Source organism: Narcine bancroftii, chromosome 7 (genome assembly GCF_036971445.1).
Source record: "Narcine bancroftii isolate sNarBan1 chromosome 7, sNarBan1.hap1, whole genome shotgun sequence".
Lineage (NCBI taxonomy): Eukaryota > Metazoa > Chordata > Chondrichthyes > Torpediniformes > Narcinidae > Narcine > Narcine bancroftii.
This window is the reverse complement of record NC_091475.1, coordinates 161372787-161394219: the sequence shown is the minus strand read 5'-3', so window position 1 is coordinate 161394219 and position 21433 is coordinate 161372787. Positions and strand designations below refer to the sequence as shown.

At 41.3% G+C, this 21433-nt stretch overlaps 1 protein-coding gene and 1 long non-coding RNA gene across 11 annotated transcripts in view; one reads left to right on the top strand and one right to left on the bottom strand.

Moving 5' to 3' along the window:
• The window catches only part of LOC138739281 (neuromedin-S-like), an 83781-nt gene that overhangs the window by 942 nt on the left and 61406 nt on the right, over positions 1-21433 (bottom strand). For 7 of the 10 annotated variants that reach the window (XM_069891042.1, XM_069891043.1, XM_069891049.1 and 4 more), the window contains 10 exons: positions 19176-19231; positions 18997-19047; positions 17718-17777; positions 17537-17566; positions 17405-17452; positions 16955-17015; positions 5845-5910; positions 5596-5631; positions 5298-5345; positions 4690-4866 (listed from right to left, as the gene is read on the bottom strand). In XM_069891042.1, the coding sequence (XP_069747143.1) occupies positions 5338-5345; positions 5596-5631; positions 5845-5910; positions 16955-17015; positions 17405-17452; positions 17537-17566; positions 17718-17777; positions 18997-19047; positions 19176-19231 (416 nt within the window). In that variant the 3' untranslated portion in view covers positions 4690-4866; positions 5298-5337. Of the gene's footprint in view, positions 1-3626; positions 3924-4689; positions 4867-5297; positions 5346-5595; positions 5632-5844; positions 5911-13070; positions 13319-15205; positions 15618-16954; positions 17016-17404; positions 17453-17536; positions 17567-17717; positions 17778-18996; positions 19048-19175; positions 19232-21433 lie in introns of those variants that run through there. The other 3 variants (XR_011342141.1, XM_069891044.1, XM_069891045.1) reach the window with 3 other exon arrangements.
• Positions 20960-21433, top strand: part of LOC138739286 (uncharacterized) — a 50746-nt gene continuing 50272 nt past the window's right edge. Inside the window, exon 1 of the long non-coding RNA XR_011342145.1 lies at positions 20960-21088. This is a non-coding gene — a long non-coding RNA (uncharacterized lncRNA). The remainder of the gene's footprint in view (positions 21089-21433) is intronic.

Genomic DNA, 21433 nt, shown 5'->3' with positions numbered 1-21433 from the left:
TTTTAAACATTTAATCTCTCATTCCCATCTCACTTACCCTAAGAGGAAAAAACCTACTTGCATTTACTCTTTACATACCACTCATATCCTACAAGTTTGTTTTTGCAATGGTTTTTAAGTCAGTGGTCAATTTTGGTCTTTACCCAGCCTGAAACATGAACTTTTTCCTCTGCAGATATGGATTACCTAGCCTACGGAGTAGTGCCAGCTTTTCTGTTTTGATGTCAGTGCATAGACTAATGGGAAATAAAAGTTGACACAGCTTCCAACATTTTGCTGATAATTGACAGTAGACTGATGGATGATTAGTCCTGATGTAGGACAAGGGATAAGAGACAGAAGTTACAGGCATGCACTCATACTTAGGAGGTAGGAGGAAGGTAGTTGGGTAATAGTAAGCAGAGGGAAAGGGGACAGGCAGGCAGTGCAGGGTACCACTGTAGCCATTCCCTCAGCAACAAATATACCCCTTTTGATACTGCTGAGGGGGTTGACCTATCTGGGCCAGGCAGCAGCCAAACCAAAAGCACTGTGGTTGACTCGGAGCCTTAAAAGGGAAGGCTGAAGTCAAATAGAGCGATTGTCATATGGAACTCGATAGGCAGGGGGAACAGATAGGAAATTCCGTAGCCACAAAAGAGATTCCAGGATAGTGTGTTGCCTCCCAGGTGCTTGGATCCAGGATGTCTCTGTGTGGGTGAAGAATATTCTCAAGGGGAGGGTGATGTGCCAGAGGTTGTGGTACATATTGGCATCAATGACATGAGTGAGGGAGAGGTCCTGCAAAGTAAGTGCAGGGAGTTAGGAAGAAACTAAAGAGCAGGACCTCCAAAGTAGTAGTCTCAAGATTACTCCTGGTGCCACCGGGAGTCAGAACAGGAAGATAGCGAGACAAAAAGGGGTACGATTTCAAATTCTCGGATCATTGGAATCTTTTCTGGGGAAGGGGTGACCTGTACAAGTGGGTCGGGTTGCACCTGAATTTGAGGGGGAACCAATATGCTAGCAGAGAGGTTTGCTAATGCTATTGTGTGTGTGTGGTGGGGGGGGAAGAGTCTAAACTAGATTTGCAGATGGATAGGAACTAAAGTGAAGAAGCAGAGGAAGAGGGAATTGGTGCACAAGCAGGAACAGCTGGTAGAGAATTTGAGTGGAAGGCCAGGTAGATAGGGCAAAATTGCAGTCATCGGGATGCATTGCAATTCAACGGGGACACAGAGTCAAATGTAGCAAAGAAAGAGATACGGGTTTTGTATTTAAATTCATGCAGTAGAAGAAATGGATGACTTTGTAATACAGCTACAGATTGGCACGTATGATGTTTTGGCCACCATGGAGTCATGGCTAAAGGATGGATGTCATTGGGAACTGAATATCCAAGGGTACACAGTGTATCAAAAGGTTAGGCAGGTAAGCAGAGGGGGAGGTGTGGCTCTGTTGGTAAGGAACAACATTAAATCATTAGAAAAACATGACATAGGATCAGAAGATATAGAATCATTGTGGGTTAAAAAATGGCAAGGGTAAAAACACCCTGATGGCTGTTATTTCCAGACCTCCAAGCAATAGTGGGATGGGAGATTTTAACAAGTAAGTAGATTGGGAAAACCAGGTTAGGCTGGATCTTGAGAGATTTTGTAAAAATCCTACAGGATGGCATTTTAGAGCAGCTTGCTGATGAGCTCAAGAGGGGATTTGCTTGGGTGTTGTGTAATGCACCAGAGGTATGAGAGACCATAGGGTAAAGGAAACAGGGGGTAATGATCACAATACGATTGAGTTCAATTTGATACTAATGAAAAACTAAAGTCAGATGTGTTGGTAATTCAGTGGAGTAAAGTGAATTACAGTGGCATGAGAGCAGAACTGGCCAAAGTAGATTGAAAGAGGGCACTAGTAGGAAAGACAGCAGAGCAGCAATGGATGGGGTTTCTGCAAGAAATGGAGAAGGTGCAAGATAAAAAAAGAGGAAATAATCAATGGAAAAATGTCACAACTATGGCTGACAAGGGAATCAAAGCCAAAGTAAAAGCAAAAGAGAGGGCTTACAAGCAAGCAAAAATTAGTAGGGAGATAGAGAATTGGGAAGTTTTAAAAAATTTGGAGAATGTAACTAAAAACTCATAAGGAGGGAAAAGATGAAGTATGAAAGTAGGCTAGCAAATAATACAAAATTTGATACCAAACCTTCTTCAAGTATATAAAGAGTAAAAGAGAAGTGAAAGTAGATATAAAACCACAAGAAAATGAGTTTTTTGCATTAATCGTCAATGAGATATAGTGGATGGAAATAGACCAGCAATGATTATCTTCCATCATGACTGGTGCAAGGGGACCCAAGTGACTAATACTCAGAAGTTACAAATGAGGCAAGATCTTAATGATCTTTAAAACTAGAGGCTCAATGAGTTATCATATATTTTGTCATATCATTTGATGCCATTTTATGGTATATCCAGTGTATAAGTCGACTGCCATTTTTTGGGCTGTCCGTGCCTCCCAGGAACAACCCAATTTTTTTTTAATAAACACCCTAATCACAAGTAACAAAGCTGTAAATTAAATAAGTTAAAAAAAAAAACCTCAGCCTACCAGGCAGGAGTGGCAACGGTGACCTCAGGGTCCCAGGTAGGAGTGGTTATGGCGGCACCCAGTGGTGGGGAGGTATCAGGGAGTGGCAGCGCCAACAGTGGGAAGGTGCTTCCAGCATCGACATATGCCAAATTTACGTCAATCTGTTTTTTTTTAACAGTGAATTTAAGGTCTCAAGAGTAGATCAGGTGTACAAGTTGACCCCCCCCCCCCACCCCTTTTTGAGAAATTTTTAAGGGTTTCATGACTCGACACACACTGAAATATACAGTAGTTTAAATTTCCCTCTCTCTCAAAGCTAGCAGGGATAATGTCCATCATAAATCTCAAATGGTATCAGGGAAGGGGAGTGAATGCAGTTCCTATTTCAAGGGAGAAGGTGCTCAGGAACCTGAATGCTCTAGTGGATAAGTCTCCCAGGTGGATTGTATTCTTGGGTCCTGAAAGTAGTAGTGGTAGAGTTTGTGGAGGCATTGGTAATGATCTTTCAGAAATCAATAGATTCTGGCATGGTAACAAAGGACTGGAAAATCGCAAATGTCACCAGGGCTGGTGCTGCCATTATATGAACTAGGCAGCCGTCTAGTTCACAGACCACAGGGGGTCACAGTCAGGGTCTTGGACATGTTCAGCTCAAGTGCCTCAACCAACACGCAATGATCAGGTAAGGCTTGAATTTTTTTTTTTGGAGGCACTGAATGGTGAGTGAGGGGCTCAGGGGTGGCAATGGGATAACGGCTCCCTGGGGGAAGGGGTGCAAATTCCCTTGCTTGGCTCTGACCACATTGGCTCGTTGGAACCCAGAGTGACCCACCCTCTCTCCCTGCATCCGCTCCCCCCACCCCGGTCTCTGCTTCACCCACCCCCCCCCCCCCCCGTGGTCCCTGCTCTGTTCTCCCCCTTCCCGGACCCCATCCCCAACCCCATTCCCCTCCCAGGTCCCCAGTCCTCCCTCCCCTGGACCCTGCTCCTTCTTCCCTGGACCGCTCTCCCCAGATCAAACAGCGCCCTGAGGAACTCATTCATGGACTCACCGGGTTGCTATCTCCACATGGCCAGCCGGTACCACGAGTACACTTGGTTCACTTGGGGTAGATAGAGATTGCGGTGTTCAGCCATAGCCTCCGCGTAGATCGTGCAGTTCCAGATCGCCAGGTACGCTCGGTGGCCCACTCTAGCTTTCAGGACCTTGAGTTTCTTCTCATCAGAGTTCACCAGGCCAACTGCGACTTCAAAGAAGTTTGTGATGCAGGTGATCCACTGCTCGTACCATTCAGCAACTCTGAGAGTCTGTGGATCGATTTAGAGTCTGTCTGGTCTCAGCAGCTTGTCTGTCCCATGTGGAAAATGAATGTGTATTAAATTGATACACACTATCAATGACTCCAAAGACTGAGTGAGGAACGATAGGCTTCAATACACATTAGATTTCAGCTGGCCCAACTCCATGTGCTTGAATGAATGGAAGGGGGCAGGGAGGTCCGTCTTTATGGCCAGGTCACAGGATTGAATCATTAATGGGTGGGCCAGCCACTTATACACAGGACAGCACAGAACAGTATATACATATCACCATACATACTACCACCCACTCATTTTCTCCACTCTCAAAAATGCTGAGGCATTTCATACTCCTCAAGCAGAGGTCTTTTCAAACATGGGTAAAGCCTTGGGCTTCATCCATTATAAAACATCAAGCCTCCAGTTCAAGAGAGCTTCACGTCGGCAAGTTAATCCATCAGTTAGCTATGTAGGTCAAATTTGACTTTGGATCCTTAGTTTGGGTACTCTAGTCCAGTTTAAAACCATGTCATAATATTCTAGAAGGTATTTGCTTGGTATACTTAATCCCCTTCTATTGTGATAATAGTATAGGTGTAGTAGCATTGTAGGAAGGGGATAGCTTGCACTGATTCATAAATTGCAGATATCCTTGATATGAGAATCAGAGAAATCTAAAAGTTTGCTAGTAAAGTGACTGATCCACGTGAACAATATCAAAAAGGAGCAAACAAATTCTGTATCGATATTTGACTAAAGAGAACTTTTTAAATAGACAAGTTCTATCACTAATTTCAGACATTACACAATAACAGATGCTGTATGAAATATTTATTATTCACAGTAGAAAGTACATCACTAGTTTTATGATTCATAATTACAACACTGTGATTTGAAACAAAGTATCTGAACTTGTAGTTTATCATCTGTAGTTGATACTTAGAGACTTGGCAGGATGGGGGTTGATTGCAGCTTGTAACTACTCACTTCTTCCTGAATAGATTTTTTTTTAAATATGTAAAACAAAACCCTTGTATATGAATTATATTTTTGTATAATGCATCAAAACTTCAGATCATCTTATAGAAAAGGCACAAGTAACAAATCCTTTTCAGTTGATATTAGTACATCTTAGCATTAGTTTTCAGATTGATCTAGACTAATATGAAAATATATCCCAAGGTTTGCTAGAAATTGAAATTGTTTTTACCTTTAATATAATTTTATTGATTTGTACCAAAATTGAAACTATTTGTCGTTACATTTGCTGGACAATGAAATAGTCAACTCAAATTTGTTCCCTCTCAGCACCTCAGAACAATGGTATTACTTTTCATTTCAGTCTCTCCCTTCTTTCATCTAATCTTCCATAAAAAATATTTAGATTATTCTCCCATGAAAATTAAAAGCTGTATTATACATACATTTCAGGTGCATCACGAGTATACATATAGATTTCTTCCATTAAGAGGCTGGAATCAAAAGTATGTGCAAAATATGCAACAAAATTACTAAAGAAACACAGGTAATTAAAAATGACATTAGTGCACTGTATATTAATCACATTATGTTTTAACTGTACAATGGTGATGACAAACTTATACAAAATTGAAATAATATCTTTCCAGAGCTACACAGCAAATTCATATTACTATATATTCACAAATTTGCTTAGTAAAAACATTAAACCCATTATATCATTTAGAAGAATTGTGTATCTACCTTTTTGTTGAATTCGGTTTGTGCAAGCTGTTTTTTCTGAAAAGCAAGATTTTTTTAAAATCAGTAAGAGCCCTTAATTGTGAAGGTAAAGGTTCCATTATTGTCACATAATTCTACATTTAGAATGTAATAAACATTAAATTCTTTAACTTTTGTCTACCGTAAGACAGAGTTGCCACATTGTCCAGCGCAATTGTTTCTGGATATTGCCAATGTGGCTTAGAAATCTTATTTATAACCTTCCCTCACCTGTAGAACATTTGCTCAAACCCCTTTTTCCATATTTTACAGGGAAATGTTGTATTTTTCCTTTTCCTGTGGAATATGGAAAGAAGGGGGATTAGGGAATTCAGTTTCACAAGTCTGTGAACAATAACCAAAATGACTAAGCTGTGGACATGTACATCTATCACATTATTGGATTTTATGGTATGAAACAAGTCAAATAAAAGTGGATACAATGCTATATGCAAAAACTATAAGAATGAACTGAAATGTTCTGAGTAGCTTTTAAGGTAATGGAAGTTATGGGAAAATGCAAAATCTTTTATTGTGCTGTGCTTAATTTGTTTAATGATTGATATATTTAAACATGAGATATAGTGGATGGAAATGGACCAGCAATGATTATCTTCCATCATGACAAGGGGACCCAAGTGACTAGTACCCAGAAGTTACAAATGAGGCAAGATCCTAATGATCTTTAAAACTAGAGGCTCAATGAGTTATCATATATTTTGTCGTATAAGTTGATGCCATTTTATGGTATATCCAGTGTATAAGTCGACCGCCATTCTTTGGGCTGTCCGTGCCTCCCAGGAACAACCCAATTTTTTTTTTTAATAAACACCCCAATCACAAGTAACAAAGCTGTAAATTAAATAAGTTTAAAAAAAAACCTCAGCCTACCAGGCAGGAGTGGCAACGGTGACCTCAGGGTCCCAGGTAGGAGTGGTTATGGCGGCACCCAGTGGTGGGGAGGTGTCAGGGAGTGGCAGCGCCAGCAGTGGGGAGGTGCTTCCAGCATCGACATATGCCAAATTTACGTCAATCTGGGTTTTTTTAACAGTGAATTTAAGGTCTCAAGAGTAGATCAGGTGTACAAGTCGACCCCCCCCCCACCCCTTTTTGAGAAATTTTTAAGGGTTTCATGACTCGACACACACTGAAATATACAGTAGTTTAAATTTCCCTCTCTCTCAAAGCTAGCAGGGATAATGTCCATCATAAATTAAGTTTAGGGTTGAGTTTCCTGCAAAAAGGAAGAGGAAGAGACAAGGATGGACCGAGGATTATGTCTTAGAAGTAGACTTCTCTTTCTGGCTGCATAATGTCTTTAATTAACCTGTACTGATGACACCACAATTTTAGTCATATTTCAGCTTGCTCACTTGACCTCTGGAAAGTTAAATTATCATATGATGATGTCCAATTGGGACATTTAAATTAAATTAGGCCCTACTTTTTTTATTGCAGAAGTTTCAAATGTTTAAGAAATGGTGAAGATGACCTGAAGAAATGGTCAATGCCTTAGATGGATTTTAATTGCAGGGCCAGTCTAAATATATTACTTACTTATAGTTAGATGACATGTCAGAAGAGAACAACATGAAGAAGCTAGAAGGGTAGGGAAGGAAACCCTTTGAAGGAATAGGGTGAGCTCAGAGAATTCCCAGTGAGAAAATGCTGTTGACTTAGTGGGTAGACTAGAAGAGGTGACATTGCCCAAAGATAAATTTGGAAGCTTTAAACACAGAAAGATGTTCTTCAGACCACCAAGTCTGAGCTGACATCAGTAACTCATTTACACTTATCTTTTTATCAATCCCATTCTCATCCCCTCTCCAGCTCATCTACACTCTAGGTTCAATTTACAACTATCACTCCATTTGATCCATCAACCCACAGGTCTTAAGGATCTGAGAGAACACTGAAGCATTGGATGAAACAACAGTCATAGGGAGAACACATCATAGTACATAGCTTGAGGGAACTTTGGAGGCTTCATTAAGAGCAAATGATCTGATAACTCTATGTCCCAAGTTTCCTTTTTGGAGAAATATCCACCCCACAGGATAGGAAGTCAAAGATTTCAGCAATGCATTTGGCAATGGACCAGAATGAAAGAAATACTGCTGGATTGATTAAGACTCTACGCCCTACTCCACTGATGCAGGTGGATGTTCCTAGCCAGCATTTACCCCTTATTCAACAACACAATTAGTACCTGCTTTTTTAATTGTCTGCAGCTTCTTGCAAAATTAACATTTCATTTTCCCCTATAATACGAATAAATCAATCAAAACAGATTGCATTTTTTTGTAATTAAATTAGAGGAAAACATCTGAAGACTTGTCACAGGATGCTCATAGATAAGATGCAAAATCAAGACTATGTATTTTGGGACAGGTAGCTGGAAGGGCTAGTCTGGAAAGTAGCTTAAAACAGATGTTTCAGAGAATCAGAGAAAAGTTGGGATCTATGTACCTGTAGCTGAATTTATGATTCTAAAGCTTTGAGGTAAAGAAAGTAATCGTTTCAAAAGGGGTCAGAGTTAGAGAAACAGTTCCCACCACCAAAAAAGATAAAGAAGTGATGTAGAATACGAAGTCTTAAGAGTGAGAATGAATCTTTCTGAGATGCTTAGAAGGTTAGAGAGTGAGAGAGATTTAGAGTGAACAAATGAGAGAAAGTTTTGAAAAGAGAACCTTAGAAAGATTTAGAGAGAAAACGTGAATCTTGGAGAGTAAGAGGGAGAAAAGTTGGAGCCTATTAAACTTAGACACGAGTGTTAAACTGCAAAGAAAATCATTAATGGAAAAGAGACCAAAATTAAAGAAATACAGAATTGACATAAACTAAAAGGAATAAAGGAATTCACAGAGAGAAAAAGAAGATTTTAGCGCAATAATTTTAAATTTGAGGCATTGCTTTGGGAGTCAATATTGGACAATAACAGGGAGATAGGAAAATGGGATTTGAATTAATTGCATGAGTAACTTTGTATAGTTGTGTGAAGAGTGCGTGAAATAGGGTGTTTTATTTTTATTTTTAATGAGAACAATGGGAAAATGGTTGTTAAAACTTCTTTACCTAGTGCAGTGGAGAAAGAAAATCAAACCAAGGTCAAGCCATCTAGCAAGATTGCACATGATGAGCGAGGATCTGAGGCTGTAAGGTTTGAGTGGATTCTTGATCATGACATGATTAAATTGATCATATGGAATAATGTAGTAATTACTTTTTAAATTACTATTTGTTGTATAATATCCAACTCTATTAAATATTAATGTAAGTTAATAAAATGAAACTATTCAATTTAACCAGATTAAATTAATCTGAATGGATAGCCTTTGGTTATAATGCAAACATCTCATATTTCAAAGATAAAATAAAGATAAATTGTAATGTGAGAATAATATTCATGACATCAACCCAGTCCTCATTTAGTATAGTTAAAAGTACAAAATAAGTCGATAATTTTATTTTGGAGACACATGAGAATCCAGTTCCTCAAGGATGAACTTTTGTTTTACTTAGTTATCTATCATTTGGTAAGAGTACTGTGGAATAGTTCCTAGTCTCAGTTCAGTGGTAATTGTAACTCATCATTAACAACAGAGTTAAATCCGAAGCATACATATAGAGTATGAACGAGCCGAATCACAATAAAAAAGGCCAATTTGATTAACTGGCTTGGCTTTCTATCCTGAAAGCCTGAACATTGCTGATGAAAACACCTTGTCTCTCAAAAAGATAACTGATTACACATAAACCTTTTTGCAATTAGCAGTTAGCGTAAAGCTTTTACAAAGCCAGCGACCCAGGTTCGAATCCGGCGCTGACTATAAACAGTTTGTATGTTCTCCCCATGTCTGTGTGGGTTCCTCTGGCTGCTCTAGTTTCCTCCCTCCCTTCAAAACGTATGGGGTTGGAGGTTAATTAAGGTATTTGGGTGGCACGGGCTTGTGGGCCAAATGGGCCTATTACTGTGCTGTATGTCCAAATATAAAAAAAATTTAAATTTAATTTAGAATGCAATTCTCAAGTTATTGCTTGTCAGATAAGGATTGTTAGATCATTCCATTTTGCCTTTTATTGCCTTTTCTTAATCTTTTCTAGTGTCTTCTTTAGCATAAAAATGGTATATGCTGTCCATTCTTTCCTTGGCTCGACTCTCCTCTTTTGTCACAAGCGGAGATTATAACATTGAAACCAGTCAACCAGAGGTTGAAAACATGGCATAGTGTCATGTGTTCATGACCTATAAAATTTCCTTCCCAACATCTTCCAATTCAAACTATTTATAATTCCTAAAGTGTGGTTTTTTTTTCAAAAAAACTTGCCAAAAAAAAAGACTTGAAATACACAAGTTTTATTATACATAATTCTTTGTGTAGTCAGTAAAAATGAACAGAATGAATTAGGTCATCATAAAACACTGAATGCTGGCTGCACCCAAAGGGATTTTATAAACAATTGTAGTAAAGTGGACTGACTATAAGAGATATCTGTTTTATTCAAATCATTTTCTATTACGACTCATCTGTTACAATTACAATGTTTAATACCATATTTTGGGCAGGTATAGGAAAAGCTTAGCAAGACATAGGCCAAATGCAAGCAATGGGGCTGGTGTCAGAAAAGCTTCCTGGTCAGCAAGGGCATCAGGCTGAAGGGTGTGATTCTGTGCTGCATAATTTCGTAACTCCATCTGAACTTTAGGGCAAACAAGTTTAGATCAGTTGACTAAAGTTTTAAAAAAATCAATTTTGTTTGGCACATCAGCAGATTAAATATACCATTAATTATTTCAATTGTAAAAAAAAACCCTAATGACATGAAAGAATCTGGTCTTGAGCAATCCAGCTCGTTGTTAAGATTTCAAAAACTCTACAATTTCCACACAAGTGAATTCAGTTATAAAATGTTGGACTCATCATGAAGTATTCTCTTCCAGAGAAAATAATTTTAATCTTCCATAAAAAGCTAAAACAACAACAGCTATATTGTATTTAAATTAGATGCAAAATTGAAATCATAAATTCTTCTTTCACCCTATTATATCCAAATTTCCTTCATTGTCATGTAATAATACAGAAGATTATAGTGACCCACGAACAATGTCGCGACCCTGCTCATAAAATGGCCAGTGAACAGGACAATCACAAGGGCCCCACAGGGACTAATGGCCGTCATCTCGTGTAACCTCCTAGATGGCAGGAAACAGCAAGAACGCCGGCCAGTCGGAGGCCGACGCTATGATGACATCACTCTGTCAACAGAGGCAGGGAGTGAATATAAACTGAGCTGGCAGAGCAATACATCAGTCTTTGGCTTCGACTCTACTGTGTGTGTGTCATTCTTACTCCACACTTTGCGTAGCGCACACGCTACATTGATGACCCTGACAGGTCCAACCGGCAGTTGGACCCAAAGATGATGGACCAAGTAGCTCTCCATGCAGTCTCACTCAAACTGCCATCATTCTGGGTGTTGCAGCCACACGTGTGGTTCCAACAGGCTGAGGCCCAGTTCCACCTTCAACAGATTTCCACCAACAACATCTGCTATTACCACGTAGTGACCTCGCTCAACCAGGACATGGCAGCGAGTGTTGTCGATTTCCTACAACACCCTCCAAAGCAAGGCAAATACAGTGCCCTCAAAGAACTACTAACCCACACTCTTAGGTCATCAAGGCACAAGCGCGCCGCCATTGCTGCACTTGGACAGTTTGGGAGTCGGCCCCATCCGTCCTCAAGAGCAGATTTTCTTGGAGCAGCTGCCTGAGGATATCCGACTCTTTCTCGCTGATGAGGACTTCAGCGATCCAAGGAAAGTGGCAGCCTGGGCAAATGAGCTCTTGAGAGCAAAGAAACAAAATGGCACCTCGGTGGAATAGATCGCCAAGCCCTGGCCCCAGCCTGCAACAAGGCGACAAAAGATGGAGAGGCAAGTGAAACCCCCACCCATCCATATTGTTATTACCATCAACAATGGGGTATGGGGGCCCATCGATGCTGCCCACCTTGCACGTTTCCAGGAAACACCAGGGACAACTGTCGTTAAAAATTACGACGGTTGGCCAATGTGACAGCCTCCTCCACATGTGGGACTCTCTGTCAGGAAGGTGGTTCCTTGTGGATACTGTGCTGAAATAAGTGTCCTCTTCCCCCAGAGCCTACAACATCTGGAACGCAAAGTTGGACCTGGCACTGAGGGCAGCGAACAACAACTCTATATGAACTTACGGTACCTGCACCATCCCCTTATGATTTGCTGGCCACTGATTTAAGTGGACTTCTACTGTTGTGGCAGTGGCGCAACCACTCCTGGGAGCCGATTTCCTGTGCGCCCACTGCCTGATGGTGGTCTTAAAAAGGCGACGTTTGGTGCATGCCAGAACTTTTCAAACGATGCCTCTGGGAAAAGCATACTACCAGCTCCCCACCTCGACTCCATCACACTGTCCAACAACGCCTATACACGCATCCTGGCGAAATTCCCCACAATCGTGATATCATAATTCTCCTCTGTGGAAAAAAGTACAAGATAAGGCACCACATCCTTATTGAAGGCCCCTTGGTCCATGCCAGGACGCACCACCTTCCCCCGAAAAACCTGCCCTCACTAAAGAGGAATTTAAGAATTTGGGGATAGTACAGCAGTTAAGACAGTCCCCGGGCATCCCCCCTGCACATGGTCCCGAAGGCAGCAGGAGGGTGGAGGCCATGTGGTGATTACTGACACCTCAATGAGGCCATCACACTGGACAGATATCCCATGCCCCATATCCAAGATTTTACCACCATCTTACAAGGGGCACAGGTGTTTTCACAGGTCAATTTAATCAGGGGTTATCATCAAATCACAGTGCACCTCAAGAATATATCCAAAACTACCACAATCACCTTTTTCAGCCTGTTCAAATTCATGAGGATGCCCTTCAGGCTGAAGAACGCTGCTCAGACTTGGTGGGCAGGGACCTCCCATTTGCATTAATCTACCTAGACGATATCCTTATTGCCAGCTGCAACCATTCAGTGCACACGGCCCAGTTCAGACAACTATTCACCCACCTGCAGGAGTTTTGGCTGACCATCAACCCCACGAAGTGTCAGTTCAGGCAGGACATAATTGACTTCCTAGGGCCTTGGACTGACAAGGGTGAAACCACTGCCTGAGAAGGTGTAGGCTGTTATGCGGTTCAGAAAACCTTTGTAGCGCGTCAAATGACTCAGACTGGTTGACTCAAATCAAGGCTTTTATTAACAAAAGACTGGAGCTTAGTACATCGAGGTTGACCAGTTCAGACTGACCTGGGTCTGGTTAGGAGCAAACCTTTATGACCTGCCAGAAGGCATGGCTACAGCTCTCAGTCAATTACTATCACTATATGTAAATATATACAAATATATACATTGGTGATAGTATCCCATACTATCACATTCACCCCTTCTTTAAGAACTGACCCCGGGGTGAGTAAAAAGAGAGGGGTAATGCATGCAGGTTTCACGTCTGTAGCGGTCGGGTGGCCTGATTGTCCGACGTGATTGCCATGGCACCAAGATCGAAGTAGCTGGCAGAGTATCATCGCTGGGGTCCCTGAGTGTGGGTGCAGTTTTGCCTAGTCCACAGTTATCGTTGGCCGTAGGCTGGTCCAGTTTATTGCCATCGTCATCCGTGAGGTGCTGCTGGTCCCACTGTCCCAGCATGTAACCTAGGGGACGATTGGAGGGAGGTTGGGGTTAGAACGTGACAATGTTAGACCCAGCTTGGGCCAGGTTCCTTACCGAGACCATGTCTTCCCGTCCGTCTGGGTACTCGATATAAGCGTAGTGCGGGTTTGCATGTAACAGCATTACCCGGTCGACAAGGGGGTAATTTTTCAAGCACCAGACATGATGTCTCAGCAGGACAGGTCCAGGGACCATCAGCCAAGCTAGTGTGGTCATTCCCGATTCCATCTTCTGTGGGAATGAGAACATATGTTCGTGCAGGGTAGCATTGGTGGCAGTGTATAACAGGGACCTGATGGACTGTAGGGAATTTGGGAGGACGTCCTGCCAGCAAGTGGTGGGGAGGCCTTTAGACCAGAGGGAAAGCATGCTTGCTTTCCAGACAGTGGCATTCCCCCTTTCGACCTGCCCGTAATCATGCGGGTTGTAGCTAGTGGTCCTGCTAGAAGCAATACCTCGCTCCAGAAGGTACTGCCTCAGCTCCGCACTCATAAATGAGGACCCCCAGTCACTGTGGATGTAACTGGGGTGCCAGAAAATTGCGAAGATGCTGTGCAGTGCATTTATGACTGAGGTCATGACCAGGCAGGGAATAGCGAACGGGAAGCGGAAGTTCTCGTTGATCACCGTGAAAATGTAGGTGTTACGGTTCGTTGATGGTTGGGGCCACTTGAAGTCCACACTGAGACTTTCGAAGGGCCAGGTGGCTTTAATGAAGTGGGTCTTCTCGGGCCGGAAGAAGTTAGGCTTGCACTCAGCATATACTGGGCAGGCTCGGGTCATGGAGCGGATCTCCTCAACCGTATAGGGCAGGTTGCGGGCCTTTACAAAGTGTGGAAACCTGGTGACCCCCAGATGACAGAGCTCCTCATGGAGTCTCTGCAGCCTGTCCAGTTGTACACTGGCGTATATCCCACGAGAAAGGGCATTGGGCGGGTCATTGAGTTTGCCAGGCCAGTACAAAATGTCGTAGTTGAAGGTAGAGAGTTCAATTCTCCACCTGGCAATCTTGTCAATTTTGATCTTATCCCACTGGTTGCTGCTAAACAGAAATTAGACCGTGCGTTGGTTGGTCAGCAGTGTAAAGCACTTGCCAGTGAGGTAGTGTCTCCAATGACTACGATGGCCTGGGGCTCCTCCTCAACAGAGGAGTGTCGGGTTTCTGGGCCCTAGAGGGTCCTAGAAAAGAAGGTGACAGGCCTACCGGCCTGGTTTAAGGTGGCTGCCAGTGCAAAGTTGGATGCATCGCTCTCTACCTGGAAAGATATCAATATTTCTATGGCGTGCAGAGTAGCCACGGCGATGTCCGACTTAATGTGGTTGAAAGCCGCTCTGGCTTCCGCTGACAAGGGGAAGGAGATGGACTTAATTAGTGGTTGAGCCTTGTCAGCGTACTCTGGGACCCATTGGGGGCAATAGAAAAAAATAGGTGATTTTGGGTCTGTCGTCATCGCCATGCCCCGGCGCACTGAGTGAAAGGTGCGGTCAATGAGCAGCCTCCTGCCCCTCACGTCCACCAGCAGACCATGAACCCTTAGGAAGTCAGCCCCTAACAGCCCCACCAAGGCAGGGACAAACCTCCAAGTGAACTTTTCAACCCTGATCTGTATCTGTGCCCTAAGGGTGACATAGGTCTTGATTGCGGAACCAATGACAGCCCACAGGGTTGGACCGGGGTCCGGGTTAGAGTTTCCAGCACTGTAGGGGGAAGGATGCTCAGCTCGGCCCCTATATCCACTAGGAACCAGCAGCCCGTGGACTTGTCAGTAACGTAAAGGAGGCTGTTCACGTGGCCAACCGTGACAGCCATCAACGGTGGCTGATGGTACTTGTGGGCTTTCACTCCCCAGCACTGGTGATAAAAGCACCTTGTTGACTGGGTTTCCTCCGGCTTGTGCTTATGGGTATCCTACGGATGGCGGGGCCCCAGCTTGGAGACTTGGCTGAAGGCTGCCTTATTCTCTTGTTTTGCATGCCAGAGGGCATCTGCCTGGGCTGCGGCCTTGCGGGGGTCGGAAAAGTCTTCTTCGGACAGATGGAGCTGGATATCTTTTGGCATCTGTTCAAGGAATATCTGGTGGAAGAGGAAACACGGCTCATGATCCTCCACCAGGGCCAGCATTTCATCCATGAGGGCTGAAGGGCTGCAATTCCCCAACCCATCCAGGTGTAAGAGCCTGGAAGCACGCTGCTGGGGAGTGAGGCCAAATTTCCCCAGGAGTAGATTTTTGAGGGCGGTATACTGGCCCACTGCTGGTGGACAGTGAATGATGTCGTCCACCCTCACCGCCATGTCCTGGTCCAGGGCGTCCACAGCTTGGTAAAATTTTGTGGTGTCAGATGAGATGTTGCGGAGGTGGAATTGTGTCTCTGCCTTCCCAAACCACGTCCGTGGGTGATGAGGTCTGAAGTGGGGGGGAAGTCTGAGGGCTACAGCATTCACCTCGGCTGCGTCCATCGTTTGCTGGGTCCAGATTGACGTCTGGGCCCGTCGGGGTCACCACTGTGGCGGTTGCAGGAGCTGAAGGAAATCACTGCTACCACACCAATGGTCGTTAACGACTGTTTTTATTCAAATTCAGCGCACCCCTTTAAGGGCAGCATGAGCTCAGTCACCTGGTTCATTGTGACATCATAATCGCTGCCCAGGCCGAACGCTGGAAGGGATGCTGGAGTCAGAGAGAAACGTCTGATGACAGCATTTCCCCATGGCTGCCCCACCATGTGGCGATTATGCGGGGGCGGTTCGCCGCTACAAGAAGTAATATTACAAGAAATGGCCTTCTGCTTGCCATAAGGCAGACAAAGAGTTGCCATTATGTCACCTAGTGTCCCTTACAATGAGGGAGAAAGAGAAGCACAAGAGAATCCCTTTAGAGCTACGAGTGTCCATGGATTTGCCTCCTGTGCTCCCGTAGTTTCTATATAATTTATGTTATAGTATTGGCCTGTTTTCTCCTGGAATGATGTGCCTAAATTTAAAACCATGATGCTGTAATTGTCATCAAAACGCAGAAATGCTGCAGGAATTCAACTCTTCTCACAGTTGAGTAAGGGATCAGGCCCAAAACGTCAATAATGTATCTCTACCTCCTAGACATATTTAAAACCGTGCTTTCACAGAAATAGGCCTAACTTCAAGTAGAAGCCTACAAAAATAAGACCTAAAAATAAGGTCATGTAAATTAAATATTTAAATATGGCCAGGTGATTGAGGTAATTGCTCACTTCAAATTCTAGCCTTCATATTCAAATCTCTGCATCTTTGGAGATAATGGAGATGTATAGTCATAGATCAGAAGCAGACCCATTGCCCACTGAATTTGTGCAAACTACCAAGTATTTATTTAATTTAGTTTAATCTAATTTGTAATTTAAAGCCAAAATTGAAGGGACACAACATTCAGTCACTGGTGGCCTTTGTATTTTTAGCACCACTGTTAAATCAGACTTTGTTCTCAATTATAATGAATACAATACAGCTTCGTAGAAATATCAAGCATAGTCTTATTAGTCGTAAGCTATGTGACAAAAAATGGTATACTGTGAATTTGGACAGAAAGGATCAAGACACATATAATGAAGTTAACAATTTAGTTGAAAAAGAAGATGCATACTGTCCATTTTCCTTTCCATAAGTTTTGGAGCAAGATGCAGTAAGGGATGAAGGGCTGTAATCTACAACAAAAAGAACAATTATACAGGAAACTAATAGAGCAACACTTCCAGAAAATCTAAATTCCACACTATTTTGGTTAAAAATAAACTTCTGGTTACTTTTAACCCAATGATAGATTCTATAATGCATTCTATTGAAATCTAACATATTTGAATTTAAACTCCAGTTTTTGATTTTAAATATTTTAAAATTGTGAAAATACATTCTTAAACTTCTCAAAACTATATTTATTTTTGCTGTTGATTATAAAATAGCACTGGAGAGTGAAACAAAGTAATTCCTTTGAGAAGAAGCTATTGACAATGTAAGAAAACTTGTATTGGAATAATATCCATAATAAGCCATGTTTACATACCAACATAGTTACGTCTCAACTGAAAATACTTACTGTATTTTTTAGATGTGGTGTGTGTGCTTTGGAGTAATGAAACAAAAACTGCAGAGAAAAACAAGACTTTAATAATATTCTGTCAGACAAACTAAATTGACCAATTTAATCTTTCAGACAAAGTATACTTACTCTTTTATACATAGCCTCGCTGTCATCATTCTGGGGGTGGGGGGGTGAAACAGTGGTAAGTGTTTGGTAATTGAATTTGTAACTGTAATATTTATGAGAATTTTAGAATTAAAGGGAAAATATGCAAAGATTAAAGAAAATTTGAGTGACAGAACTTCAAATAATTATGCCAAATACTCACCTCATTTCTTGGCATATTTTGTAGGATGTCATTGCAAAAGTCTGCTACAAATTTAGTCATCTGAAATAGAAATAAATATTTGTAATTAAAATAAGCATATTGTGATAATTCTATTGTTCCAATGTTGTTTTGGTTTTGTGGTCTCTCATTCCTTTTACCTAAAAGGTTGAGTATTTGAATATTATAAGTGAATGTATCACTGCTATTGAAAACTGAGCTTGCAAGTCAATGATTTCTGGATAAAAAAGACCAATTAAACATTCTAAAATCATACAGGATTTGTAGGTTAATTGGTATATTTGAGCTAAAAGGACTTGTTACCATGCTGCACCTCCAACTGAAAACATATTTAAAAATTAATAAATGAATGATACCTGGAATTTTTCCAGTCTGAACAGTGAGACTTTGATTCATTTCCCTATTTAAATACAAACCTAGGTCAGTTGTAAAGGGTAATAAAAATCCATCGATCTAGCAAGAGTAGTCCATTTAAAATGTTAGTAACTGATGCCATCTGAAATCTCTTTGTTTCTAACCTTGGCAGTGTTTTTTTTCCAAGGAGTCTATTACAACTTGGGAAGTAAATGTGACATTTAGTGTAATAGTGTTCAAGTAAAAAAAAAATCAAAAGCCGACTTGAATCTGACCCAGACTTGCACCCTCTGAATTACAACCTTTGATATACCTGACCAACACCAAAAACCTAGTCAGGCCTTGTTGGGCTTTGTTTGAATAGCCAGGGTCTATATTAGAAAATACTGAGGGACAAGTGCTGAAACAATAGGTCATTCTGCAGGACAATTTGGCTTGTGGATTAAGGAGGAAGTTGAAGTGAATTGCATGTGGGTATGATCTGCAGAGGAATTGTGATTCGTGACTTCAAGGGAGAATCATTCTGTATAGTGGTGCAGAAAGAAGATGTCTGAGACCTAGTTGTCATTGTGTTCAAATGGCAGTCATTTTTCCAAACAGGAAATCCACCATCTGATTACTAGATGATATAATATTGAGGATGGGTACCAAGTATTCCTCCCTACACTTGTGGTCTATGGGACCTAAACTGGTATCTTAGCCACCTCAGAATTCACAGAACTGAAGAGGAAGCAGGTTATCCATGAAATGAGGGCCTGGATTAGAGTAAGAGAGAAACTACTGATTAGAAATAAAATATCCTGATTGTACTGTGTTACATTTTCAACCAAGAATAATTCACCATCCGAAAAGCTTTTTAAATTCACATCAATGTTTACAAGAGATAAAGTTGAGACTGTTATTTTACCTGAGGCAGTATCTGAAGTGCTCTCAAGTGAGTGAAACACCAATCTAAATTCTGTAGAGGAGAAATCAAAATCACATTTAAATTATATTGCAGAGCCCTGGAGAATGTAATTTATTGGTGAAGTTAGGCAATATTAAATCTAGCATCCACTAAACATTAACTTAAGACAGTAATATTACCTCTCCCATATTGTTGTCCCACTCTTTGGAATAATTTTCAAATTGATGTGGAGTCCCTGTCAACAGGAACAAATAAATACAACATACGTTAATGACCCAAAGAATGTGCATTAATTGAAAATATAACCATACTTGGGACATGGAATGGGAATGTGTGTTATTATCCTTTATTAAAGAAAATATTAGAAGCAAAATTTACCTCATAGATAAGAAGCTTTCATTGGATTCTATAATAAATTTTGTCAGAGTCCAGGAGAATTGGACTGGGAACTGTTGAAGATAATATGGCAAATAAATGGGAATATTTTCTAGGGTGAGACTAATTCATTTTTTGGATATTAAGGAAACCCAAAAGGGTGGAGATTAAGTGGCAAAGCCAATCTATTGAATCAACAATGGAATATACAGGAAATATTCAACAGCTCAGGCAGGATGTGTGGAAAAGAAAACAAGTTAATGTTTTTAGTTGAAGACCTTTCTTCAGAATAAGGGAAGATAATATCATTTTAAATTGCAGGGAAGATGGAGGAAGAATGGATGGGTTAACAAGAATTACCCACTTAGAACTACTTTGGGGCTTCTTGTTTATCTACTTCTAATGGATACAAGTTCAAAAATTGCACTACTTGCATTAGGAATATTTTGTATGGTGAGTAACTTTAAAATGCTCATCTTCAGAAGACTTAGAATGTCACAGACATCAGTGAAAACAAATCTCAGAAGCTGAGTATGATACACATGCATGTTTAGCACTACCAGAGGACCAATTTATATGCAAGAATTTTGGATCCTTTTCGTAGTTTAATATCTTAAGACCACAAGATCATAAGACATAGAAGCGGAAATAGGCAATTTAACCCATCAAATCTGCCCACCATTTAATCATGAACTGATCCATTTTCCCACAGCTCCAAAACCTCTAATGTTCTGTCTATCAAGAACATATCAATCTCTGCCTTCATTACACCCAATGACTTGTCCTTCACAACTACCTGTGGGAACAAATTCCATAGAATCACCACCCTCTGGTGAAAGAAATTTCTCTATATCTCTGTTCTAAGAAAGCAACCTTCAATCCTGAAGTTGTGCCCTCATGTCCTAGACTCTCCCACCATGGGGAACTACCTTTCTACATCTACTCTGACCATGCCTTTCAACATTCAAAATGTTTCAATGAGATCCCCTTTCATTCTCCAAAATTCCGATGAATACAGGCCAAGGGCCATCAAATGCCCCACATATGATAATCCTTTAATTTCCAGAATCATCCTAGTGAACCTCCTCTGAACCTCTCCAATGTCAGCTCATCCTTTTTTCAAATGAGGAGCCTAAAACTGTTCTCAATACTCCAAGTGAGGCCTCACTAGTACCTTAAAAAGCCTCAACATCACATCTCTGCTCTTGTATTTTATTCCTCTTGAAATGAATGCCAGCATTGCATTTCCCTTCTTCACCTCTGACTTAACCTGCAGGTTGACCTTCAGGCTGCGCAAGGACTCCCAGGTCCCTTTGCATCTGGGTATTTTCAATATTCTTCCCATTTAAAAAAAAGTGTGCCCTTTTATTTCTTCTAACAAAATGCATGACCATACACTTTCTGACATTGTATTTATTTCATTTGCCACTCCCCTGCCCATTCTCCTAATCTAAGTCCTTCTGTACCTCCATTTCCTCATCACTACATGCTCTTCCACCTACCCTCATATCATGTGACATTTGACCTTAAAGCCATTCATTCCATCATAAAACGTGGCCCCAAGACTGACTACTGTGGCAACAGGCAGCCAATCAGAATATGATCCCTATAATCTGACTCTCTGCTTCCTGCCAATCAGCCAATGCTCTACCCTGTTAGACCATGGGCTCTTATCTTGTTAAGTAGCCTCATGTGCGCCACATGAATATTTTGTATGGTGAGTAACTTTAAAATGCTCATCTTCAGAAGACTTAGAAAGTCCTCTTCCAAAGGACTTCTAAACATCTAAATGCTCCATATCCACTGTATCTCCTTTATCTATCCTGCTTGTTGCTTCTTCAAAGAATTCTAATAGATGTGTCAAACAAGATAGTTCATTAAGGAAATGATTCTAGCTTTGGTCTATCTTGTTATGTGCCTCCAAGTACTCTGTAACTTCATTCTTGACAATTGGTTCCAACATCTTCCCAACCACTGATGTCAGGCTAACTGGCCTATAATTTTCTTTCTGCTACCTAACTCCTTTCTTGAATAGTGAGTGACTCCTTTCTTGAATAGTGGG